This window comes from Artemia franciscana, chromosome 5 (assembly GCF_032884065.1).
Source record: "Artemia franciscana chromosome 5, ASM3288406v1, whole genome shotgun sequence".
In the NCBI taxonomy this organism is placed as follows: Eukaryota; Metazoa; Arthropoda; class Branchiopoda; order Anostraca; family Artemiidae; genus Artemia; species Artemia franciscana.
The window spans coordinates 41,767,106-41,790,439 of record NC_088867.1 but is presented as its reverse complement, the minus strand read 5'-3'; the positions used below and the strand labels follow the sequence as shown (position 1 = coordinate 41,790,439).

Genomic DNA, 23,334 nt, shown 5'->3' with positions numbered 1-23,334 from the left:
TTCTATTTAGAACCCATAAGCTTATGAAAAAAATATAATAAAAAATATTAACTGCGAAACCGAAAGTAATATCAACCCTTAGACAGACAAGAAGGAAAATGACATAAGTAAATATTTTGGTAAGGGCTTCTGCCAAGCCGTCTTCAAAAGAAGCCGGCTTAAAAGAAGAAGAAAAACTATCCTTTTGAAGTTAACTCCAACAGAGCACGAGAAAACACTCCTCTTGCTGGTATTACCCTCGTTTTCTTGGTTGTTTTTTAAATTGTATTTTCATCTGTTTGTCATACACCATGTATAGTCAGTGTGATCTTGAAATGTATTCAGAACCATTAAAGTCTGACTACATGTTCAATTTAAAATTCCTTTGATTTGTACCATATTTGTTCGATTCTTTTGATTTTATTGTCTGCTCTTAGACGAGGTAAAGGCTGCTAAGTATTAGTAAAACTGCCGTGTATGGTTATTTTATTATCTTTGAAATATACTGAAACTAAACATCCGCGCCATATTTAATTAAGAAAGAATTTTTTTTTTTTTTTTAGTAGAACATTTCCGTCTTTTCTTTTTCTTTTTTAAATTAAGTTAATGTCATAAGGAGTAAGAACTTAAAACCGGAATATAACCTAGTTTATAACTTGGTATTTTAAAGTCAGGCTGATAACATTTTTGAAAGCATAAACTATGTTGGAAATGTCTGTTATTAGAGATGTCTCTGATATAATGTTTTACTTGAAAAATCTATCTTTGCTGACGTTCAGCGTCAAAGTAGAGCCAAAATCCTTTATTTGCACTTTTTTGGCTCTATAAAATTTTTTCAATATTTTTGGTGTGATGTTAGACCTAAATAATATATTCAAAGTAATTTTCAATTTTTTTTATTTTAGGTTGGTAGGTAAAGCTCAATCTCAGGTCTCAAGTGATTGCAAAATTGTTGTACTAGGCTGAGAAAATCCAACCGCAGGACTTCTGAAATAACATAATCAAAAATTAGCACAGTGAACATTACCTTAATATGAACCATATCTACAGTCACAATAGTAATTTATATTTACAACTAAATATTACAATCATAATAGCAGTTATATAACATCCATTTATAGGGTACTTGGTCTTGGTAACTCTTATTTTTCGTTAGTACGTTAATCATTAAGATTCTGAAATTAAACTTAGGAATGCTAAACGTAAAACTTATTTTAAGATTTTCAAGTATTTTTCCCAACATTTTTAATAGTAAACAAATGAGTTGCGACATGTTACGACAGATAACAAATACACAGTCTTTTTGAAATAGCTTGAAAGGTCTTGTTTCGGAAAAATAGAAATGGGTTGAACTTACTTTGGTACTAATACAGTGTGTGTCTACTAAGTAATGCTACGTCACTGTTTATAGACTAAAAGGCAAGTCGTGTAAAAACTTGTAAGAAAAGCCCTTCCACAGGATAATCAGCTTCTTTATCATGGTGGGTTCCGTTAATAGAGATAGTATGTAGATGGCATTTGTGGATGGCTGAGATCCTTCAATGTCAAAAAAGACTAATTGAAGCCCTATATTACCTATCCATGTCGTTCTGTTTTGTTATCTTTATGCTCCCATCTCACACGTGGCTCTGTATAGAGTACCATATAGAGTATAGAGCACATTCGTGTAGAATACCTTCTTGTCATTCTTTTCTCCAAGTGGCAAGACTTCTCAAGGTACATTCAACTTGCTTGGTGAAACTTCGCTCAGACTTATTGTTGCTCGGCGAAAACTACTGGGCAAAACGATGGTCTGTGGAATAAAACTGCATAAAAATTCTGACCCTAATCCTACAAACCAAGATGGTCTATTTGGCCTGTTTTCGTGTTAACATTTTAGGCTTTATAACATAATCTTTCGGAAAAGGACAATATTCAACAACATGAAGAGTCTCATCATTATGTCAGCAGTAGCAATTATGGTATTGATATATTTGTTGTTTTTAGTAAAAAAAAAAAAAATAATAATAATTCTGCAGTCGTTCTAGTTGTGTTTTGATTGTGGTCAGGCCCAGATTTACCAATAGGCCCACTGGGCCCCTGGCTAGGTGCGCACAATGCTAGGGGGTGCAGCAAATTATCACTGAGTGATTTTTTTTTTAATAAAATTTGTACTGATGTGATTTATCATCAGTGTGCGAGGTACACTCCGCCGCCGTGGTGCCTATTCACAGAAATGTGATTCTAAAAAACACAGGAATTCCATGGCCACTTATAAACTGTCAGGTGTCTCCGAAGAACGGCAGCTGAGAGCTCAGTATCACCTCTCTCTTTAGACTATTTCATTACTTTTGGTTCATCAGTTGCGTTCCGTTCAGTGCTTCCACTGCCCCCGAATTTTTTGGGATTTTCCCAAAAATTTTCGCACAAAAGAGCGGCAAAAATGGTCGGGTCTGGAAGCATCAGAGCTTTAAATCCAGTTCTTATCGTGGAGCTACAAAAAAAAGTTTAAAAATGTCTGATAAAGCTTTTTGAATTAGCACAGCAAAGATGTATTCACATGTCTCATTGTTTGGGATATCCACGAAGTTTTGCAAATGCCTATAATCCTTTTTCTGGTCTATAGACTGTATGTTTATTTGACCTTATCAAAACTGTTGATAAGCCTTCATTTGGAAAAATAGTTGAATAGCATAAGCATTCTAATGTTTTTAGGAAAAACTAGGTTTTATGGAATAACACGTTTTTCCGTGTGGAAATGGTGTTCAACCGTAACTCGCCTTCCTATGGACCAAACTACTTATTAGACACACTGTATTAAACATTTAGTTGCTGTGTTATTGAGATAAAAAATACGAGTGAATTATTCAGACTATAGTACTGTTTTATTTATGTTTATGCTATTGAATTGTAATATTATACGCTATTTAAAAGAAAATGCCAATTTCTATCTATTAATCCTCACGCCGCTTCAAAAAAGATTTCACGTGTAGAAATAACATTTCTTCTGTTATCTAACACAGTCAGTGTTTTTTGCCTTCTAGGGACTCAGTTTTATTTTTATTTCATCTGGATTAAAGGTATTCATAATTCTCATTGAAATTAATCTGTAAACAAAGAACATAGTCTGTTATTTTGTAATTAAATTTTCCAAGACAATTAATAATTACAATTATTTTTTGTTTAATAGCTGATAATTATTCTGGGAAAATGGCAAAAAAAAAGAGTTTGTTTGAATTTTCTTTTATCAGTTTTAAGTTGGTTTAAATTAAGATTTTCTACTGATATTTACTCTCGTTTCAAAGCAATATAAAAACTTGGCTGAAATAGCACATATCTTTAATTAAAGAGGGAAGTTCCATGGATTGTCTCCTTGGATTCATTAATAACAGTAATTTTTATTATCTAAAATAGTAGAATTTTGACTTGATAAGAGTCTGATATCATTTTTTGGATCTGATTATTTGAAAAGGAACAAAAACAAGCTGATTGATCTATTAGGGTGGTTTTCGACTTTCAATTATGATTTGGGATATTATTGTATTGTTGGAGAAAATTGTTGGAGTGTTTTTTGGAGAAAATAATTTAGCTTGTTTTTTGCGTATACGTCGTTAAATTTTGTAATTTAAGTGTATAACATTTCACGGGGGTATGATATTTGCAAATCTACAAATTCTAGTTTGTACCTTAGAAATTAAAAATTTGCAGTTTGAGTGTATTGCATTTCAAGAATGTATCAATTTCTCTAGTTCGAAATTCTATAGTTCAGTAATTTAAATTTTGTAATTTAAATATATAGTACTTCCAAGGTGTATCAATTTGCAAATCCGCAAATTCTAATTTTTAATTCAGGTATATCAAATTCACAAACCCACAAGTTCCTATTCGTAATTGAACTTGATACTAACCTAGCCAAAAGCTGACGAATTTGTCTCCAAACTTAATATAAAAAGATCAATGCCGTATTCTTTCTTTTTTTTCTACAAAGAGAATAATTTTAAAGAAAAAAAACACTCCGAATATTGTCTAGTTTTTGCTGAAACTGTAGTTTTGCATGTAGTATTGTTGGCTCCTTCTCAAAATCGTTGACTTAATCAGCTGTTGAAGTTACAATTGACAATTGAGGTTGTAAGTTAGTAAATTGTACATTAATACTTAATGGAACACAGGTTATTTTTTGTTGTTCATTTTATTTCAGTTCATTTATTGAATCTCATTTGGCTAAAGTCAGTGAATTGACTATCCAACAACGGTACAAACTGTAGGTAAGAAGTGACCTGGCCCAATAGTAACCGAAACTCTAAAAAATGAATTTCATAATAGCGAATGCATCAAAAGAACCACCTGTTTAAACTGATCCCAAATTTATGAAATTCATTAAGTTTAATGTCACCCGTCAAAAATTACGAGTTTGAGAAAATTTGCCTGGTTATCGAAAAAAAAAGAAAGCACATTCAGTTAAAGCTTACAAAGGGAAAACACTTACTTGCTTCTTGCTTCCAGTTGAAAAAACTAGGTTTTTTTTAAACTAATGAAAGATCAGTAATAGAAAACATTAAAAGCTTTGTGATACTGGGCATATATGAGTATTTCTCTGTGACTGCGTTAAGAACGAATGGACACAACGGACGAACGTGCGTTGTGTAAGGACGAATGGAAACTTGAATACGAATCTTCTTGTTAAGATGTACCCTTTTAATTTAAATATAGAAAAATCTAAAATAGAGTGCATAGTTTACTAAATTAATGGATGTTGTTCTAGCAACCCTATTTGTTTTTGTGATTTTCCCCAGACCCTCTTTGCAGAAAAAAAAGATGCAGTAACATCACAAGCCGATATTTAGTAGTAATACAAGTTTAGGCTAGCTCAATTAATGCAATTATTATGTTTACCAAGTTTTGTTCTTTTATATTAGTGTACTCAAGGGCCCAGCAGCTGGAGGACTTAAAAAAAGGTAAACTTTCAATGCACAAATAAATATAAAGGCGAATGCCAGCTAAGTAAAACAGTACTTTGGAATGAAATGTTTTTATTTGGAAGGTATTACGTTTCAATAACGATTTCAGCTTAAAATTTGCGTGATTCGCTCTAAAAGCTGCTAAAAAAATTGTTTATGTCAGTTCTCACCGACGCTAATATTTTACTCAGTAATCAGCCATCCTTTGAATCATATTACTTATTAAGAAACCCTGTTTATTAAGCATTTATTTATATGTTTTATGTTAGATTCAAATTATACTGATTTATTCAGACTTTAGTACTGTTTTACCCATATTGATGCTATTAAATTCTAATATTTTATGCTTTTTAAAATAAATAAAGCCAATTTCTGTTTATTAATCCTCACTTTCACTCCAAAAAATTTTCACAAGTAGAAATAACTTATCTTCTGTTAACTAACGCAATTAATGTCTTTGTGCTCTCAAGTAAAATTGGAAGGAAGCCATCTAATATTCCAAGATATATTGGGTTCAGGTATTAAATATAGCTAAGCCTTTCTAGCATGGTTGAGCATGAACGACCTGACACACTAGTTGTTTTCTTTAGGTTCCTTTACTTCAGTCAGACTTCTATCAACTTTTATTTCTTATGTTGCAAAGCATGGAATGTTCTTTTTTTGTCGTTATCCCGCTTTGCATCAGTTATTTTTATTGTATTAATTGCGCAGCTAATAAACCAATTTCCTTGCAAAGCAAACATAAGAGATTGTTTCGTAAGCCTCATTGCCCTAACATAATATAAACAAATTTGAAGGAATCAAGATCGAGGAAGTAGTCTTTTAGGGGCTGCAAGAATACTGGACAAACAAAGCGAATATGTCGGGAGGACAACCGCTACCCGAATATTCGCCTTGTTTGTCCAGTATTTTTTTTTTTGCCTTAAAAAAGCCCCACTCTCAACCTGTATTTTTTCAAATATATTTTTGCAAATATTGAAAATAAAACTTATGGAGGATGTGCATTGCTGGTTTTTCATTATAATGAGCGTGTTTGTTTAGTTGCTTAAGACTCGAGGATGTATTGAAGGACATTATAATTAAGCATTAGTCAAATTTACTGTTTATTGTATTCAGTGGCAAAAACTTATTGTTTTTATGTTTGTCATTTGCTAGTTATTTTTCGTTTGTTGAACATTTCTTTATGGATACTAAAAATCAAGTCAAGGGCTTCAAAACCATGGAAAAAAGAGAAAAACAAACTTACTAATTCGAATCATTGATGTTTCTTAGGTACGACCTTATTTCTCTTCATAAGTTAATTCTATTGAGGTGTCTTCCAAAGGTCTTGAAATTTCTTTACCGGTTTCATAAGAGTAGTAAATATTATGAATGAAGTAGTATGTGTGAAATATCAGTTTTTAGGATGATTCGCAGTGGCGAATTTTGAAAGTGTAGGGGACGAAGATACAGGTTACATTTTATGAAATGTCGAAATGCACAATATACGTCGTTGCTGACCTAACAGACCCATCTTATGGACGTGAATGGCAAGAATGAAGAATTATAGTTTTAGATTTCCCACATGAATTCTAGCAATCCACTTTAGTACTTAGACTGAAGGAAGGAGAATCGAAAAACCTCTCTCAGAGGTCGGATTAGGCATAGATTATAAAAAGGGACAATTATCTGCTCCATTCTTGCTTCTCTGCCAGTTTTTTTCTTTTTTTTTTAAATACATTCCCCTATTTTCTTTTTCCACTTGCATTGAATCAATCCCAGGGTTTGAAAGCACAAACTACGGGATTAAATGTAACTTCTAACTAGGTATGGTTGAAATTCAACCGTCCTTCCTCATAAAAGCTCTAATGACTGGAATTTTAATACCCCCCACCCCCATCAAGAGGCAAGATAGGCCACAAACCTCGTATAAAAAAATAGATAATTATATGTTACCTCTCATCAAGTTAGGTTGAGTTTTAACAACCTCTTGTTGGGTTAATCTGAATAAATCATAAGCGACTCCCTTCCCCAAAGGGGTTAAATTGTGTCCTGACCCAGAGAAGGTTCAACGTGGAAATCAGCTCTCACTTTCCACAAGGGTTTTCAACTGTAGACGTTTCCAATGAGTGCAAATCAAGGACCAAAAAGATCAATTTTCATTCAAAAAGAGCGGGTAACAAACTTTGGGTGCGCCCAGTGTCTTAAAAATAACCATAAGTTATCCTGCTGTTATTAAACATGTTGCCCTTAAATGTTCCAAATGTATTTGAATTGAAAAGTCAGGAGGGCTCCCTACTTAAATGAACCTCAAAATAACGAGTTAGATAATAATTCTCGTTCTATTTATAGCTAATATGTAATAATCTGCTAGAATTTTGCGTGTGTTGATTTTGATCGCTTGGAATTTTAAACAAGTTATAGTTGACTTCATACAGTATTCCAGTAAGGCTTTTGCCTCCAATTTGCTTAATTGTTTTGAAAAAAATATTAGAAGTCCAAGTAGCTAGTCAAGAACTATAGCTGACTTCACTGTAGCCAAGTCGAATACCGTACCGTAGCAGCAAATAATGGTAAGCACACTCTTAGTCCTACAAAATAATTCTTCTTTTTCTTCTATAGATTTTTCTTCTTTCCGTTTCTTCCCAATTTCTATGTTAAAGGAGTAGTTATCTTTGTACAATTTAAGAAACTGGATAGCTGCTTGTTTGGTGAATGTACTACTTTGAACATATTAATAGTATATAAACTATATAAAACAGCATATGAGTATATAAAAACATTTCGAATTTGTTGTCAGTATCCTCTCAAATTTTGCCTTCATAGACTTAGGCTTAATAGTACTAGTATCACAGTAGTTGTGGTGCTAGTAGTAGAAGTAGTTGCAGTGTTAGTATTACACTAGTAGTAGTAGTAACAGTACTAGCAGCAGTATTAATAGCGGTAGTAGCGTGTACATTTTGCGTTTTGATCAGTTGAACATCCCTTCATGATGCCCAGGAAGTTTCACCTTGGCACGGTAAGCCGTTCCAAAAATATTGCTGATTTGCGCTTTTGACCCCCTTTTCATCTTAATACTCTAAGCCTTACATGTTGTTGCAATTGAAGTAGTAGTTGGAGTAGCTTAGTAGCAGTAGCAGCATTGGTAAAAGTAGCAGTGTTAGTAGTGACATGCATTTGTTACCTTTTTGACAATTAATCTTCCCCTTTAAGCATTCTCTAAAAGTTCCAACTTAATACCTAAATCTATACTTGAGATACGCCCTTTTGACAATCTGCATGCTCACAGTATGTTTCGATGTAATTCAAACTCCCCCTCAATATTCTGTCAAATTTTCAACTTCATATATATATATATATATATATATATATATATATATATATATATATATATATATATATATATATATATATATATATATATATATATATATATATATAACGTTGGGTGATCTTGCCTTTGCATCATTGCTGCTGCTGCTGCTGTCCACACTCCACTATCAACTTCCAACAGTGTAATTAAATCACTCATTTTTAATCGTAAATTATATTTGTCAAGTAAAACTTGAAGAAAAAATATATTCTTACTGTATCTATGGTTACTGTGTCTATGGGTAGCTATCTCTCTGATATTTACTTTCTTACTGTTGTAAAATTCATCTAAATTTCCCCTTATATTTATTCAGTGATCAGTATCTGGTGAACTTTATGGTATAGTAAAGCGGTTTATTTGAATTGAAACGGCTAGGATTGATCATTGTAGTTATTTTGGCTACAGATAGCTGCGGCCATCGGACGTATCATGATTACAGATAGGGGCGACCATAGCACCTTTAATGACTGCAGATAGAGGTTACTATTGTTCCTATAATGGCTACAAACAGGGGCGACCATAGCAGTTATTATGGCTACAGATAGGGGTGACCATCGGACTTGTGGAGACATGGGGCGACGATGATAAATAATCAAGACTGGGTGAATAGATGGCAGCATGAGGGGGTGACGTGAGTATTTGTATAGAGGGATGGGGGCGACGTCAGTATTTGTTCAGGCCTTACTAATTCTTAAACCTGATGAACTACATATAATTGGATTCAGCATAAAACCCTATCCTTTAGATTAATCTATTATTATCCAAATTTTGTTTTTAGAGTTTCCTTTAATCTTGAGCCAAGTCGCTTCTTACTTACAGTTTGTTGACACCGAACTATTTTATTGTCCTCAACATCCCCTGAAAGTTTCAGTTGATTACGCTTAGCAGTTCCTAATATTCGTAAATATACCCCTAACATTTTTCGAAAGTTTCAACATAACACCCTAAGCCGTTTTGAAGACCAGGATCAAATATGATTGCTTTTAGGCTTTATATATAATTTATTTGCTCAGGCAGAAATCATGGGGTACATAGACAGGGAGTAAGGCTCAGGATAAATAAGGAAGCTTCTAAGTCTGGTTTAGGCTGGGAAGGTATTGATAACAGAATGGTGGTCGGTTATTTCATGACTTAAAAAAAGTAATTTTTCAGTCAAAATAGTAAGGGCCAGTAGTGTCAACATAACACCTAAGCCGTTTTGAAGACCAGGATCAAAGGTGAATTTATTGCTTTTAGGTTTGAGATATAATTTATTCAGGCAGGAATCATGGGGTACATAGACAGGGAGAAAGGCTCAGGATGAATAAGGAAGCTTCTTAGTCTTGTTTAGACTGGGAAGGTATTGATAACAGAATGGTGGTCGGTTATTTCATGACTTAAAAAAAGTAATTTTTTCAGTCAAAATAGTAAGGGCCAGTAGTGTCAACATAACACCTAAGCCGTTTTGAAGACCAGGATCAAAGGTGAATTTATTGCTTTTAGGTTTGAGATATAATTTATTCAGGCAGGAATCATGGGGTACATAGACAGGGAGAAAGGCTCAGGATGAATAAGGAAGCTTCTTAGTCTTGTTTAGACTGGGAAGGTATTGATAACAGAATGGTGGTCGGTTATTTCATGACTTAAAAAAAGTAATTTTTTCAGTCAAAATAGTAAGGGCCAGTAGTGTCAACATAACAGCTAAGCCGTTTTGAAGACCAGGATCAAAGGTGAATTTATTGCTTTTAGGCTTGAGATATAATTTATTCAGGCAGGAATCATGGGGTACATAGACAGGGAGAAAGGCTCAGGATGAATAAGGAAGCTTCTTAGTCTTGTTTAGACTGGGAAGGTATTGATAACAGAATGGTAGCTGCTCATTTCATGACTAAAAAAAAAAATGTTTTAGTCAAAATAGTAAAGGCCCCTGCCGAATCGACTGATGGAGATAACAGTAACTCAGATTATTTTTACTGTCAGCTAGGGGAACAAATAGACGGGTGTATGGTAGGAACATGGGATTCTAATGCCCATGCTGGTAGAAATAGGGATCAATGGTATCCTTGCCCAAGGAAATATGCTGTAGGAAAGGAAAACAGTAACAGTTATAGACCGTAGCAATTTTGCAGATATAATAATGTATTTATTACCTATATAGTATTTGGTCATAAAAAGGCCCATAAGTTAACATGGTGTTCACCTGATGGTTGAACAACTAACCTTATTGATTATGTTAGTGTAACTGAAGACTAGCAGAATCGATTCAAGACACTAGGGTGTTTAGGAGCGCTTTTATTAATGTTAAAAGTAGAGAGCACCATCTAGTAGTATCTAGAGTTAATTTAAGGCTTAAATTTAGGAAGGGTAACTACCTTCTGGGAAGCTATGACGCTTGTGGACTTCAGGATGACAATCTGAGAGAAACTTCCTGGGAACAGTTTAATACTAAACTAGATAGTTCTAAGAGAACTATACCTATATATAAAGTTATTTTTTCCTGTGCTTTAGCGCTTTAAATTGTAGCTTCTTCTTTCAAATGACCTTCGAAAATATATATACCTCTCCACATGGTGAGATAAGTTCCATTTTAAGTATCAACTTAGGTCCTATTTTAGGCAGTTTTTTTTTTCTGAATAAGGCACTAACTTGCACAAGCGTATTGATCTTTTAGCCTAAAAACGTGCTTGTGGCGCGAATGAAATTAATAAAAAAGAGATTAAATCGATCTAAACAAAAGAAAAATATTTTGAGGAATAATTATGGAAATATTAACTTGTTTTTTCTTCAATTGTAGCTCTATTTATAGGCTATCAATGATAACAAAGACGCCTGGTGCTGCATCACCTACAGTATCTTTGACTACTGTTACACCTACGCCTTCGTCCGATGGAACCGAATCACTGAAACCAGAACTGGGAAGCAAAAGAGCATCTTTTATTGAAGTAAGTATCAAAGATAATAGTTATCTGAGAAAACGTATCGTTGCCTGTATCGCAATATTTGGGTAGCTATCACCAGTGAATTGGTTGTAATGGAATGAATAATGACGTTTTCACGTCGCTTTGTGACAAATATACGTGCGTGGTACGTAGGGGTCATGGTATAGAGTCAAAACATTGGCTGATCCCCTTCCCCCCAATCCTCTTTATGTGCGCGTTCGGATGTCTCTTTCTGTCAATACAGTCGGTTTTTTGTCCTTTTTTCTGTATAAAGTGTAAAAATTTTAGAAAATACATAACTATTTACCTTCCAATGACTGGGTAATATTGTTTATTTGATTCAAGTACGATTCATGGAAATATCCTGACTGGGTGTTTGTGTTTTTCTCTTTAAAATTCTAGTAAATAAATTAATAAACAATAATAAAAAAAGAACATTAAATAACCTACAGGGAAAAATTGGTTTTTCTTCCGATGAAGTTTTTAAGGAAGCTTCTCACGCCCCCCCCCCCTCTCCCAGGGCTATCATTGACCCTTAAACGTCGATCATTGCTAGTTGCAGTAATTGGCTGTGAATCACTTTAGACCGCATGCATTTATTTATTTTTTGTGAATTTCAGACATGTAATATTTTAAACTGGCTACTATTAGAAATTCTGAAGTCACCTTCCGTCTTTTCCAGAATGGGGGATGAATGCCTCCTAAAGATCGGACAATAAGGAAAGCTTTTTGGCCATCAACAATTTTTTTTCATTTTTTGTGTCTTCCGTATTTGATGACTTTTTGGCCGCCGTGGTCGAATTTTAGTGTCAATTTGCTTCAAACATTTGAAAGTTTGTAACCTTCGGAAGAAGCAATAAAATAAAAGCAAGTTTTTTTCAGCTCTAAAAATAACTTCTTTTTTCTTGTCAATGAGGATTACCGCTGAAATTTTTGAGTTAACCCCCAATGTTTCGAAGAAGATTGTGCACCCTAAAAAGCTCGGTTAGTATCTTCTCCTTAATTTTTATATTAAAATCAAGAAACTATTTTGGGCGCAAGCCCATGATAGTTGTAATAGTGACTTGTGATGCTTTTACAATTGCTTTCCAAATGCTTTATAATTGACACGATACATGTTTGGCAAATGTATGTTTCCCTTGAAAACGAGAAGCAAAAATCAATCCCCCAGGGGTGCTCTTATTTGACGTATATTGTCTTGTATTTTTTTTCTGCGTTTTACTTTACTGTATTTATTGTTTTATTCATCACTGTATTTTGGTTTGTAGGTAGTTTTTGGTAATTTTATTAGTATGCATGTGTTTTTACAAGTTTTTATTATACTTTTTTGTTTGACGGTTATACTATTGACGGTTTGGCTGTACTGTTTTGTCTTGGGTAATTGGATAGATGGGTAGGCTAAGGTTAAGACCTCATTCAAGTGCTCATATATCTCAATTGCTGGATTAGGAAGACAGTTCTTTCCTTTTATTTTATTTTTTTTAGCCCAGTCACCTCTAAAACATTACATATCATTCGCAGGAAAATTTCTGTAGCTTTTTCTTAGCAAGAACCTAGTAAAGAAGTAATTACGTTATCAATAATGAATCTTCTACCCCCTCCCAAAAAGAAATTACACCTTTCAAAGTCAAGGTTTAAGGCAAACATTTTTTTTAATTGGAAAAGGTGGGAGCTTGTAAAAGTAAACGCATCAAAAATTTCTTTTTATTCATTTTTGCTACTTTTTAAGAGTTGGACAAACATTTTGGGAGGGTGTCAAACCTCCTAGTGCCCCCTGGATTCACACTGGGAGAATTTGCCAGAATTCCTACACGAAATTCTTTTTATGCGTCTTACTTTTTCTTTGCTGACTCAATTTTACTTTTGGTTTTGGTTTATAATTAATATGGAGATATTCACGGGAATTGTCCGGTAGAAAATTCTTACCGGGTTTAAATTGTCTAGATTGGCTCTCCGCATGGGGAGGGGGACTTTTCTGCGGGAAAAATTCTCCATGGGAGAGTTTTCCACAGGGTAAATTCCCCAGAGGAATTTTTTGCGGGAGCAACTTTCGACTAGGGGAGGGGGGTGTATTTGGGGAATAATTTTCAATGGAGGGGGGATATCTGGTATGATTTGGAAAACAACCAGTAACTAAAAGGGGGTTGCCCTCTCCTTGATATCTCATTGTTCACGCTAGTTTGACTTGTTCCAATTATTTACGAATGACTCCTGAAACAAAAGGGCCGTTTAATTAGAATAATAAGATTTTTTAAGTTCTAAGAGGTCTTAGCATAAAGAGCGAGGTATTGAGAAGGGGCAGCCCCCCTCATATACTTAATAATTTCTGTTTGTTTCTTTCTATTTATTCATCTACATCGGTGCCTTTTGTTCCTTTTTCGTTTTTAGTTTGAATATTCATCAACACTTTATCTTGTTTTATTGCTATCACTTTTTTCAAAGCTGCTCTTTAAAGTAATGACTGCGCAAAAGTCTTAGTTATTTAAAACTACTTTTCAGTGCCTACTAGTTGAGACGTCTCTCTTACAGAATTTTGACAAAAAAGTCAAACTTTAGCGTAAAGAGCGAGGGTTTTGTAAGGGGCAATCCAACTCATATACGAAATAGTTTTTGTTCGTTTGATGTTGTAATGTTGCTCCTAATTTTCAGTTGACAGCTTTTTTTCAGTTTCTGGCCGTTCTTCAAAGCATGCCATGAAGTTTCAAAGAAAAACGGTGCGAATAACCTCAAATTCTTTTCGTCACTTAAAAGGACAATAGAACTTTTGACTTTTTTTCAAATGAGCAATCTCTCCATCTTCTACAATCACCCCTAGAAAAATAAGGGATTCTAAGTATTATATTGCTTTGTTTTTTCCCAAAACACAATACCACAACCTTTGAAAACTCGACGAAGGCAGTTGAAAAGCGGCTGAGAGCAGACTTTTTTTTTTTTTTTTTTTTTTTTTTTTTTTTTTTTTTTTTTTTTTTTTTTTTTAATTCAAATTTATGAGACTTTTTACCAAAGTCCTAAATAATTTACTTAGTGAATTACTTAAAAAAATGAATTGAAAAAAAACGAAACTAAAAAGTAACCTGTTAAAAAGTAACATGTTTAAAAAATAAAGTGAAGAAAGAATAATGAAAAAATTAAGTTGCAGAATGATTCTTTTATAATTTTTTAATAACAGAATTTGATTCTCTTTGCCAGTTGTTTCCAGGCGTGGCCTTATCCACTGCGCTGTGACTAGGTGGCTACTGAGCACATTCAAAAAATACATGAAATGATATAAGAAACTATATGAGAGGAAAACTAGTAACGTCACCAGTTTTACCTACCTAAATTTAGGCTATATACCTAAACGCAATTATCACCTGGATTATTTTTTAAGTTTTGCTTTTGCTTCATTTAGGGCTCCGCTATTTTCAATATTTCGAATATATCCATATTACCCTGCTTAAGGTATAAAAAAAGAAGAGAAAATTATAGCCAATAGCTACTATCTTAAGTTTGGCGCGGAGTATTTTCTAACGTTGATACCATGACTAAAGCTCCAGAATCAAAGGAACCTAAAAAGGACACAAATCTACATTGATTCTTGACTTATTTTTGTTTGTTCTTATTTTTGATCGTATCGTAATTTGAGTGGGGGCAAAAACGAATTTACCCGACAAAAACTAAATGTCCTACATAAGTTTGTTGTTGTTTAAAATTCGGAAGTTCAACTTCAGTTTCTTAAACTGCATAAAAATAGCAGACTTTTTGGCGAATTATCCAAGAAAATGGATTATTTATTATTTATTATATTTTATATATTATTTGTTATTTACTATTATTTTTTATAGTTTATAATTTTTGTCTTCGGTTGTTTGGTGTGCGTTTGTTTCTGTGTTTGTGCTGTTGCACTGGTGATTTCTATTTTCACTATAGTGGTAATTTTTTCATGCTATAACTCTAGACGGCTTTCAAAAGGAAACTTTTTAAAACGTCTGTTTGAGGAAGAAAGGGGGTTTCGATTCCTGCGGGCTGGATTTATAAATTTTCGTTATCGAGAAACTAGTAGAAGGTGTAGTCAAATATGGACAAACTTTTGAGGAAGCAAAAACTAGTTTCCTAGATTTGGCTTTTGGAGATCTGGAAGTCTGAACAACGTCCATTGGGGTGATTTCGGCTATCATATTTCTGTTATTTTTGATAACATCAGAACATTTGATAAATAATACAGTTGAGTCTCAATCAAGGTTGCAAAGGGTAGGGGACCTTGAACTTACTTTTATCAGGATCTCAAACCAAATGATGGTAGGATATAAGAAAAATTGGTGGAAAGTAAGGTATCTCAATTATGGTTTTTGGGGATCCTTCGTGGATGCGACTTTTTTAGGTATCCCCATGTTTTTGTCATCAAGGTAACTAATGCAATGGGTTGTCGGATCTCAGACAAATTCATGTGGAAGAAAAAACTATTCTAACTATGTTTATTGGGGGGACCGTTCCCATTCTGCACTCTATAGGAATGGGTCCCTGACTTCTTGTTACCATAGCACCTATCAGAACGAGTGGTCAAAACTAAACATAGGAGTTAATATCCTAGCTCTGCTTTTTTTAAACCAGGGCCAGATTTAGCCATTATAGGGGAGGAAAATTGAAAGAGTCCTTAAATTCAGGATTCAATAGCAGTGTCCAGAAGGGTGGGTAGGATTTCAGCCAAAATAAATCATATTTAATAATTGATGTGTTATTTCTGTCTTTAGAAGTCTTGGACGAGTGCATCACTTTGAGGGGGAGAAAGGAAGGTGATCAATCTTTTTTGTCAAAACATCTTTCAGTAAGATCGTTTGGTCTCAACCAAACTGAGTGACAGCAAGAAACAACGTCTTGATTCCCTCTTTAAGGAGAAAGGACAAGTTCTATCTGAAGGGCGACAGGGGAAGGGGGTCTCTGTATTTTCATCCGCATTACACCAGAAGAGGGGCCTGAGCCACACCGTTCTTCGTGAAAAAAGAAAAATAATCTCCCAGTTGTGTTGTTGGTCTACAAACATATTCCAACCTCTATATAAGAGGAGGGGCCCCTAAATTCTTACCAACAGGAAACCTACCAGAAAATGTTGTTGGACGTTAACCCAACTTGGTAGAAAGTAAGAATAGGTGAATCGTCCTATTTTTTACTTATGACGGCCTGTACCTGAGATGTCCTTTGTTAGGCGAGGGGATTCATCATCCATTCTTATCGTTATAATATTTGCCAGTGCCTGTCGCCAAATAAAAATAAATAATTTTTCTGGAAAGTAAGAGCAAGTGTTCTACGTTTACTTTTACAGAACCGCGAACTGGTCCTATCTTTTTGAGTTGTAGTAGAAGGCAGGAGGGGAAAAGTAATATAATATTTGCTCATAAAATTCGCCAGTGCATGTAAAAATTGTTAGCCTAACAAAACTAACAAGTTTCTAGAAAGTAAGAGCGAGCGTTCTAACTATGATTTTACTGGACCATGAACCGGTATTATCTATTTGGATGGTTGTAAAAGGGGTGGGGGAGATTATTTTAATCAATACATTTACCAGAGTGGCATTAGGAATTTCATAATTTTATAAGGTTTATTTATGAAGAGTAGAAACCCTGAAGTATTACCTGTTGAAAATGCATTTAATGTTATGGGCTGTTTCTTTTCTTCCTTTCTGATTTCTGGTCCAGCTTGTAAGTAAAGTTTACTACTGGTAAACCCAACAGGCTTGATGTGTTACCTTATTGAAGAGGGTATTGTCCAATAAACAATAATTTAACATGCCAGTTTGATTTACTAATCAAATCGTTTCAAACCAGTTTAATAAGCAATCATTTAGCATGTTCAGAAAATAGTGTCCAGCAAGCAACCACTTGTTCAAAAATGTCACTTTAACCAAGTTCGTTTGGTGTGGAGAAAATGGTTCCTCACAGCCTGAGTTTTAGGCTGTGGTTCCCTGCTACAACATTAATCTTGCTTTTTAACAAGATTAATATGTTATTCTCACTTTACGCCTATCGAATGTTCTTAATCAGCTTTGATTTGAAATTGTTTGCTGTTGCAAATGCAAATGCAGTGCCAGCTGTCTTTGTAAAGAAAAGTTCATGTAGCACATTTACTAATGACCCTACTCAGGTCACTAGTGAATGTGTTGCATAAGCAGATAGTTTACAAAATTTTACTAGTGCTCGATTTTGATAGTCTCCTGTAGATTTGCAGATAAACCCAGTGAAAAGATGCCACCGACAAAAAATATGAGACCAGCACATTGAAAGAATCTCAAGTGCACGTGTATATTTCACACGCTCTTACTATAGTTTACACCAATCAAGGGTATTTGATTCGAAATAAACTAAACACTAAGCCAACTAAATTAGTAAAGACCTAGTGAATAATGATGATGGCTGATTAACCATCCACAGTTTAGCTTTTTTCTTGAAGTTTTGCGCTGATCTTCACAACATGAATTAGTGATACGGAATAAAATTTTGAAGAAAACTAAGCATACATAATCAATGAGAATGTTTTAGCCTTTGTTTGAAAAAAAAAATCTTTCTCTGAAAATCCCTAAAACCTTTACTTTACCGTAGACTACCCTGAATCCCTAGATCCTACAAAATTAGTATCCCTAAATAAGTGGTTTTCCCTTAAAACAGGGAGTAATCCATATAAGTAGAAGCATTTTTTTTTTGCTTCTCTAAGCCTTGAATATTTAGTTTTTCTTCTCGTGGAAAGACTGTATCCCACACAGGAAAATGCCTTCAGCTTTTTTTTTTAAGAACGAATTACCAAAAAACTCCACTTTTTGCAAACCAAAAAAATTGTCTCTTATTTTATTGTTATCACTTTTACCCAGGCCATTCTTTAAAGTAACGAGCAACCACTAGTTCAAACCCTGTCCTATTGGATCATTGGTGTTCAGACTTTTCAAAAGGTACGTGTATTATGTTATCATCTTTTACATGAAGATGCATTTTTGCTTAACACTGTATTTTATTTTAATATTATCTTTTTATGCAAATGCAATAAATATAAAAATTATTAGTAAAATGAGCCCTTAAACATCTCTGTTATGTTTCAGGGTCCCAATCTTATTCTATGATGATTCCAATAGCTCAGTTTTCATTTTGATCTGACACCATTTTTGATAGCTTTCAGACTTTTTTTTTGATTTCCTTAATTCTGTTTTTGGGAAAATTTTACCAAAAAGATTAGTCAAACTAACAGTGAGTACTCCTAAATCGGCTTCAAGTGGCGATTTCTCCTCGCTTGAAAGCTTTTTTTAGTCTATCAAGGCGTTTTGAATTTTTGGTTACTATGGGCTAGAGTTCATTTTTGTTAGGTTGTGACTTATTGGGACTGTTTCTTTTAGACTGGATTCATCGAGACATTCAAAGCTCAGTTTAAGCCCGGCGCACCTGTATCGCCATCTCTGTCTTTAGCTATTGAAGAACAAGGGCAGGTGTCAGTCATAAAACAGGAACTGGATAATTACCGAACTGAAATTAAAGATCTCAATGAAAAGCTCGAAACTTTGAAAGGCAAGTAAATATAAACCAGGTAAAATATGGACTGAGGATTTTTTTCCTGGCATCAAACTCATATAGCTTTACGACATTTTGAAGCGCTGTATTTGTGTAGGCTATAATCTTGCACTCGTAAGTTTGTATTACTTATTATAGATGTCAAAATTAACTCATTAAAAGTTCGCTGCGAGGCGATACTCAATATATTCTGCTACGCTTTTACTATTATGATCACGGTGCCATTGGAGAAGCAGGTGAATTAGACACACATATCGAAGCTGTGCCAACTAACTTGCCTTTTCTTCAAAGCCAGATGGCAGCAGTATATATCATGATCTTCTCTCTCTTTCATATTCTGTGATTCTAAGGACAGAAACACGAATGGATTAGTCTCAACAAAGTCGTTGAAAAGACGTCTGTAAAAATCGTGTCACATCTAAAGGTCTTAACTAGCAGTTGCAACCTGTAGGTGGTGGGCTATAGGAAATAAACCACATTTTTCTGTAGTCAGAGTACACGCAGTAAGAAAGGAACACGATGTATGCATGCATTGAACGAACTGCAAAGAACGAGCTAGTGTTTGCGATTGTGGGGTCGTGCACTATCCGTCTTTTAGCAAGAACAAGACCATTTCCATTCAGTACAAGTGCTGTTGCCGATCCCAAGCGTTGAAACGGCTTCCTAAAGCTAAGATTGGATCTTTTACGGAACAAGAAAAAGGCCAAAGATCCTAGCATTGTTTTCAAGAACAATCAAGATGATTCGTGATCTATAAGACACCCTGAATTTATTTTAATTAAAGTATATTTTTTCAATCTGACTTAAGGTCGTTTGATATCAGTACAGGAAGTATAGTTGCCTCTACATTTGAAGTATAGCTGACAGAGGCTTATCCAAAACGTTTTCCACTTGCTAAATAAAGGACCAAAGAGTCTAGTAAAAAGTACTGAAAAGACCTATGCTATTCGATGGTTATTCCTCGCATCTACCACGACTTTTAAACAAAGATACCATATGCCAAAGCGGTGAGCCCTCTTGAAGGATAGTATGTCAATGAAGTTCATCAGCTGACTCTTGACGAAGTAGATTTGTGTGTGAAAGACATGAGCGTAACTGTGCGGATCAGTTCTCTTTTTATTGAATGTCTATTTAAGTGTTTTTTTTCTGAATTTCTCCTAGGAATAGGGGGGGGGGGGTCTTCGAAATATTTTAAGTCGGATTTTGATAGATTAGCAGTCATATTGTTTGAGTGGAAGCTTTTTATGATAAATATAGAACTGCTTCTTTCTTATTCTAAAAAAGAGGAGCCGTAGGAGTTGTAACAAAAATATGAGTATGTATCAGTATGTCTTAATCCCTTACTATTTTTCGTTTTTTTAAGGTACTTAATTTATAGGATTTCCGAAATTTTCATGTTATTGATAGTTTAATCTATTATTTTATTTTGTTAATGTTTCCTTTTCTTAAACGGACAAGTGCCTTGTCCGTTTATTTTGGGATTTCATCAGTCAGTTTTTTTCTTTTGCCAAAAATGTACTATCCTATAACTTATGGGTTCTGAATAAACCGAAAAGCAGTAAGTAAATTATAATTTGTACCTAAGCCACATGTAACTCCGAAATATATTATCTAGTCTTTTCCTTAGTCGAATTAGTGTCTCAACTACTCCTGGTATTTTATGAGATTTTCAGTGAAGCTATTTATTGCAGACTCCAAATAATTTATGTTATCATTAGTATTTTTATTATTTTTGTATTTAATCTTAAACTATTTTAAGGTTAATAATAAGGGCTATTAATTTATCTTCAGGCTAAATTCAAAACAGTATGTCTGCAGTTTTTGGCATGGAAGGGTATATAAGCCCTCAAAAGCAGTTATAAAGAATATAGAATGAAAAGAAGTAAAAAAAAAAAAGGAAAAAAAATTACGCAAAAAAATACAGCAATAATATTGTATATATATATATATATATATATATATATATATATATATATATATATATATATATATATATATATATATATATATATATATATATATATATATATATATATATATATATATCAATAAATTTTTCAGTTAAACGAAGTCAAGATAAAGAAAAGCTGAAAGAATTTGAGAAAATGAAGATTCAGTTAGATCAGCTGCTTGAGTTCAAAAGAGCAATATTAGAATCACAGTCGCAGTTGCAAAAGGAACTGCAACGCTGGAAGCAAGAAGCAAGGGAGGCAGTGGAAGCGAAAGAGCGGCATGAAGAAGAAACAACAGAAATGGTTGAAAATTTTGAGCTCGCAACGCTGGACAAAGAAATGGCCGAAGAAAAGGTTCATTCGTTTTATATTTTTTTCTGTCATGAACAAATGACAAGGTCCAATAGAAATATTTAACCATAGGGATCAGACGTACATGCTTCTGGGAATTAGGCATAGGCTTCTGAATTCCCCCATGCCTCTTCCAGGGGATATGCGCTAGTTTCTAAAGGAAATTTTTTGTTTGCTGTTTTTAGTTTTCTATTAAGCTTGATTGAAGAAATCAAAGAAGTTCGCCTATATGAGGTTTATACAACGTAGGGTAAAGATTCAGATAGAAAATAAAAGAATGTAAAGGGGGAGATTATCAAAATGTAAATACATCTAAGTAGGGGTGCCAATTCATGAAAATGTAGTGAGGGGGCAAAGACTCTTTAATCTAGGAGATGGGTGATTTTGCTTTTTTTTTTCTTTTTACCATTGAAAGCTCTCCAAAATTGGTATTTTTAAAACTTATGGAGGTAACAAACTCTATCCACGTCCCACTTGGCACCCCTGTTTCTCACAGAATAAATATTAACCCAAGATACTAGTTTTCTAAAGCATTGAACTGTTATAATTATAAGAGCACAACTTAGAAATTTGACCTTTTATATTTTGCTAGTGTTTTGATGTTCCTACATACAAGTTTCTAAGGCTGATGTACTTACGTCATTGTCTACAAGTATATTTGGGCTGCCACTAGGTCCCTAAAACAGGAGAAAGTCCCTAAATAGCTCTCACTCCCTTTTTAGAAGATTTAACTGTCATTGCTTCAGCAAAGAAGTCTAGTTGGTGACCGTTAGTGTCCTGAAGTCTGTAGAATAAAATCAAGGCTACAGTGCCCAAGTCCTCTTGATAATGATGGACGAAATGAATTGACGCCCTTTACCTCTCGAGTCACTTAAGCTGCTGGGCTTTTTTGAGTGATTACTCATTACTGAGTATCACTGAAAGCACTAATAATAGGAAACGAGATACTTAAAGGGAAGACACTTGTTTTTGTAGTTTCCCATTTCTTCATTCAATCTCAGACGGAGATATGGAGGGGAATGCAGGTGGAAGATTCTCAGCAGGTAACTGATAAGACAATGCCGGAAGGCTCTGGGCGATGGAAGCAAGGAATTTGTTAAAAACTTGCACTGCTTACGAAACTTACAGGGACTATGATTAAAAGGATTACATATCACATTTTTTTTGCTTATTCTTCTGTTTCCTTTCTTTTCATTTTTCACAAGCTTCTCAAAAATAATCATTATGTTATCATCTGCATACTATTTAGCATTGACCTTGTAAGACCTTAAAATAACAGTGTCATTATCACCTTTTAATTCCGACATACAATCGGAAGTTATTAAGCTACTAGTGTATTCAGTAGCTTGATCCGTTACCATAGCAATAGAAGATTTGTTGATTGGGTTAATCCATTCACAAATAATTGATTCAGCTTCAATATTTTTGTAGACGGCTCCGGTCAGTGGAATTTCTAATAATCTGGTTTGACACAGGTTTGACTCCACCCGGCCTTTCAAATGAATTTGGAAAGGTCAGATTAGCATTTTCTAATTGTCCTTGAAAGGAAGAGGAAATGTCGGAGATATTGAAGAAATTCAGGTGGGGAGGAATATGACAGCTTTGTATTGCAAATAGGGGGTCTGAAATAATGGTTAAAATGTACCGTAATGTCTCTACTAGTCTGTCTTTTAATTTCAAAGCCACCACGCAGACCCTCTTTTAAGAATTTCATGATTCGTAGAGCAGATTTCTGTCTGGCAAGCAAAATCTTTAACGCAGGCATTTGAAGACTTTATATTATCAGTGGCAAAACCTAAGAAGGGTGCGGTCGGAACAGATACCTCACGTGAGCAGGTGTTTTAATTTTCCATTGCTGGTGTTAAAAGTAGAGGATGGATCGATGGTCAAAACGGCAGTGCTCTCAGTCTGGCAAGAAACTTCACGCGGAGGACGTCACTTTATGCTGGAGATAGGGAGAAGCTGGGATCAAGTTCTGCAAAAGGGGGGGGGAACGGTGATTTAAGTTTATTTAGGATGTTAAGCATCCTAGTCCTTGAATTTGGAGAACGGGGGTGTGAGGTGAAAGTTAAACAGTTAAGTTCAAAGAATTTACCTATATGGTTGAAATTTCTTAAGAGGAGGAGTCTGGGCAACACAAGCTCTGACTCCAATTAGCTGTATCAATTTTGCCGAGTAACAACCAAGAAGCTTGCAGGCTGGATGCTAGATGTGGACATAAAGTTAGTGAGTTACCTAGGTAGAATGGGCAAGTGCGAATTTCATCAAGTATGGCTGGAGGAGAAAGACGCCATTGGCCACCAGATAAAAGAATGGTGC

General features: G+C 34.4%; 1 protein-coding gene across 7 annotated transcripts in view; it reads left to right on the top strand.

Moving 5' to 3' along the window:
• Positions 1-23,334, top strand: part of LOC136027427 (dynactin subunit 1-like) — a 99,617-nt gene that overhangs the window by 13,259 nt on the left and 63,024 nt on the right. For 4 of the 7 annotated variants that reach the window (XM_065704693.1, XM_065704690.1, XM_065704691.1 and 1 more), the window contains 4 exons: positions 4,875-4,913; positions 11,054-11,189; positions 18,541-18,709; positions 20,774-21,018. In XM_065704693.1, coding sequence (XP_065560765.1) covers positions 4,875-4,913; positions 11,054-11,189; positions 18,541-18,709; positions 20,774-21,018 — 589 coding nt within the window. The remainder of the gene's footprint in view (positions 1-4,874; positions 4,914-11,053; positions 11,190-18,540; positions 18,710-20,773; positions 21,019-23,334) is intronic. The other 3 variants (XM_065704695.1, XM_065704694.1, XM_065704692.1) reach the window with 1 other exon arrangement.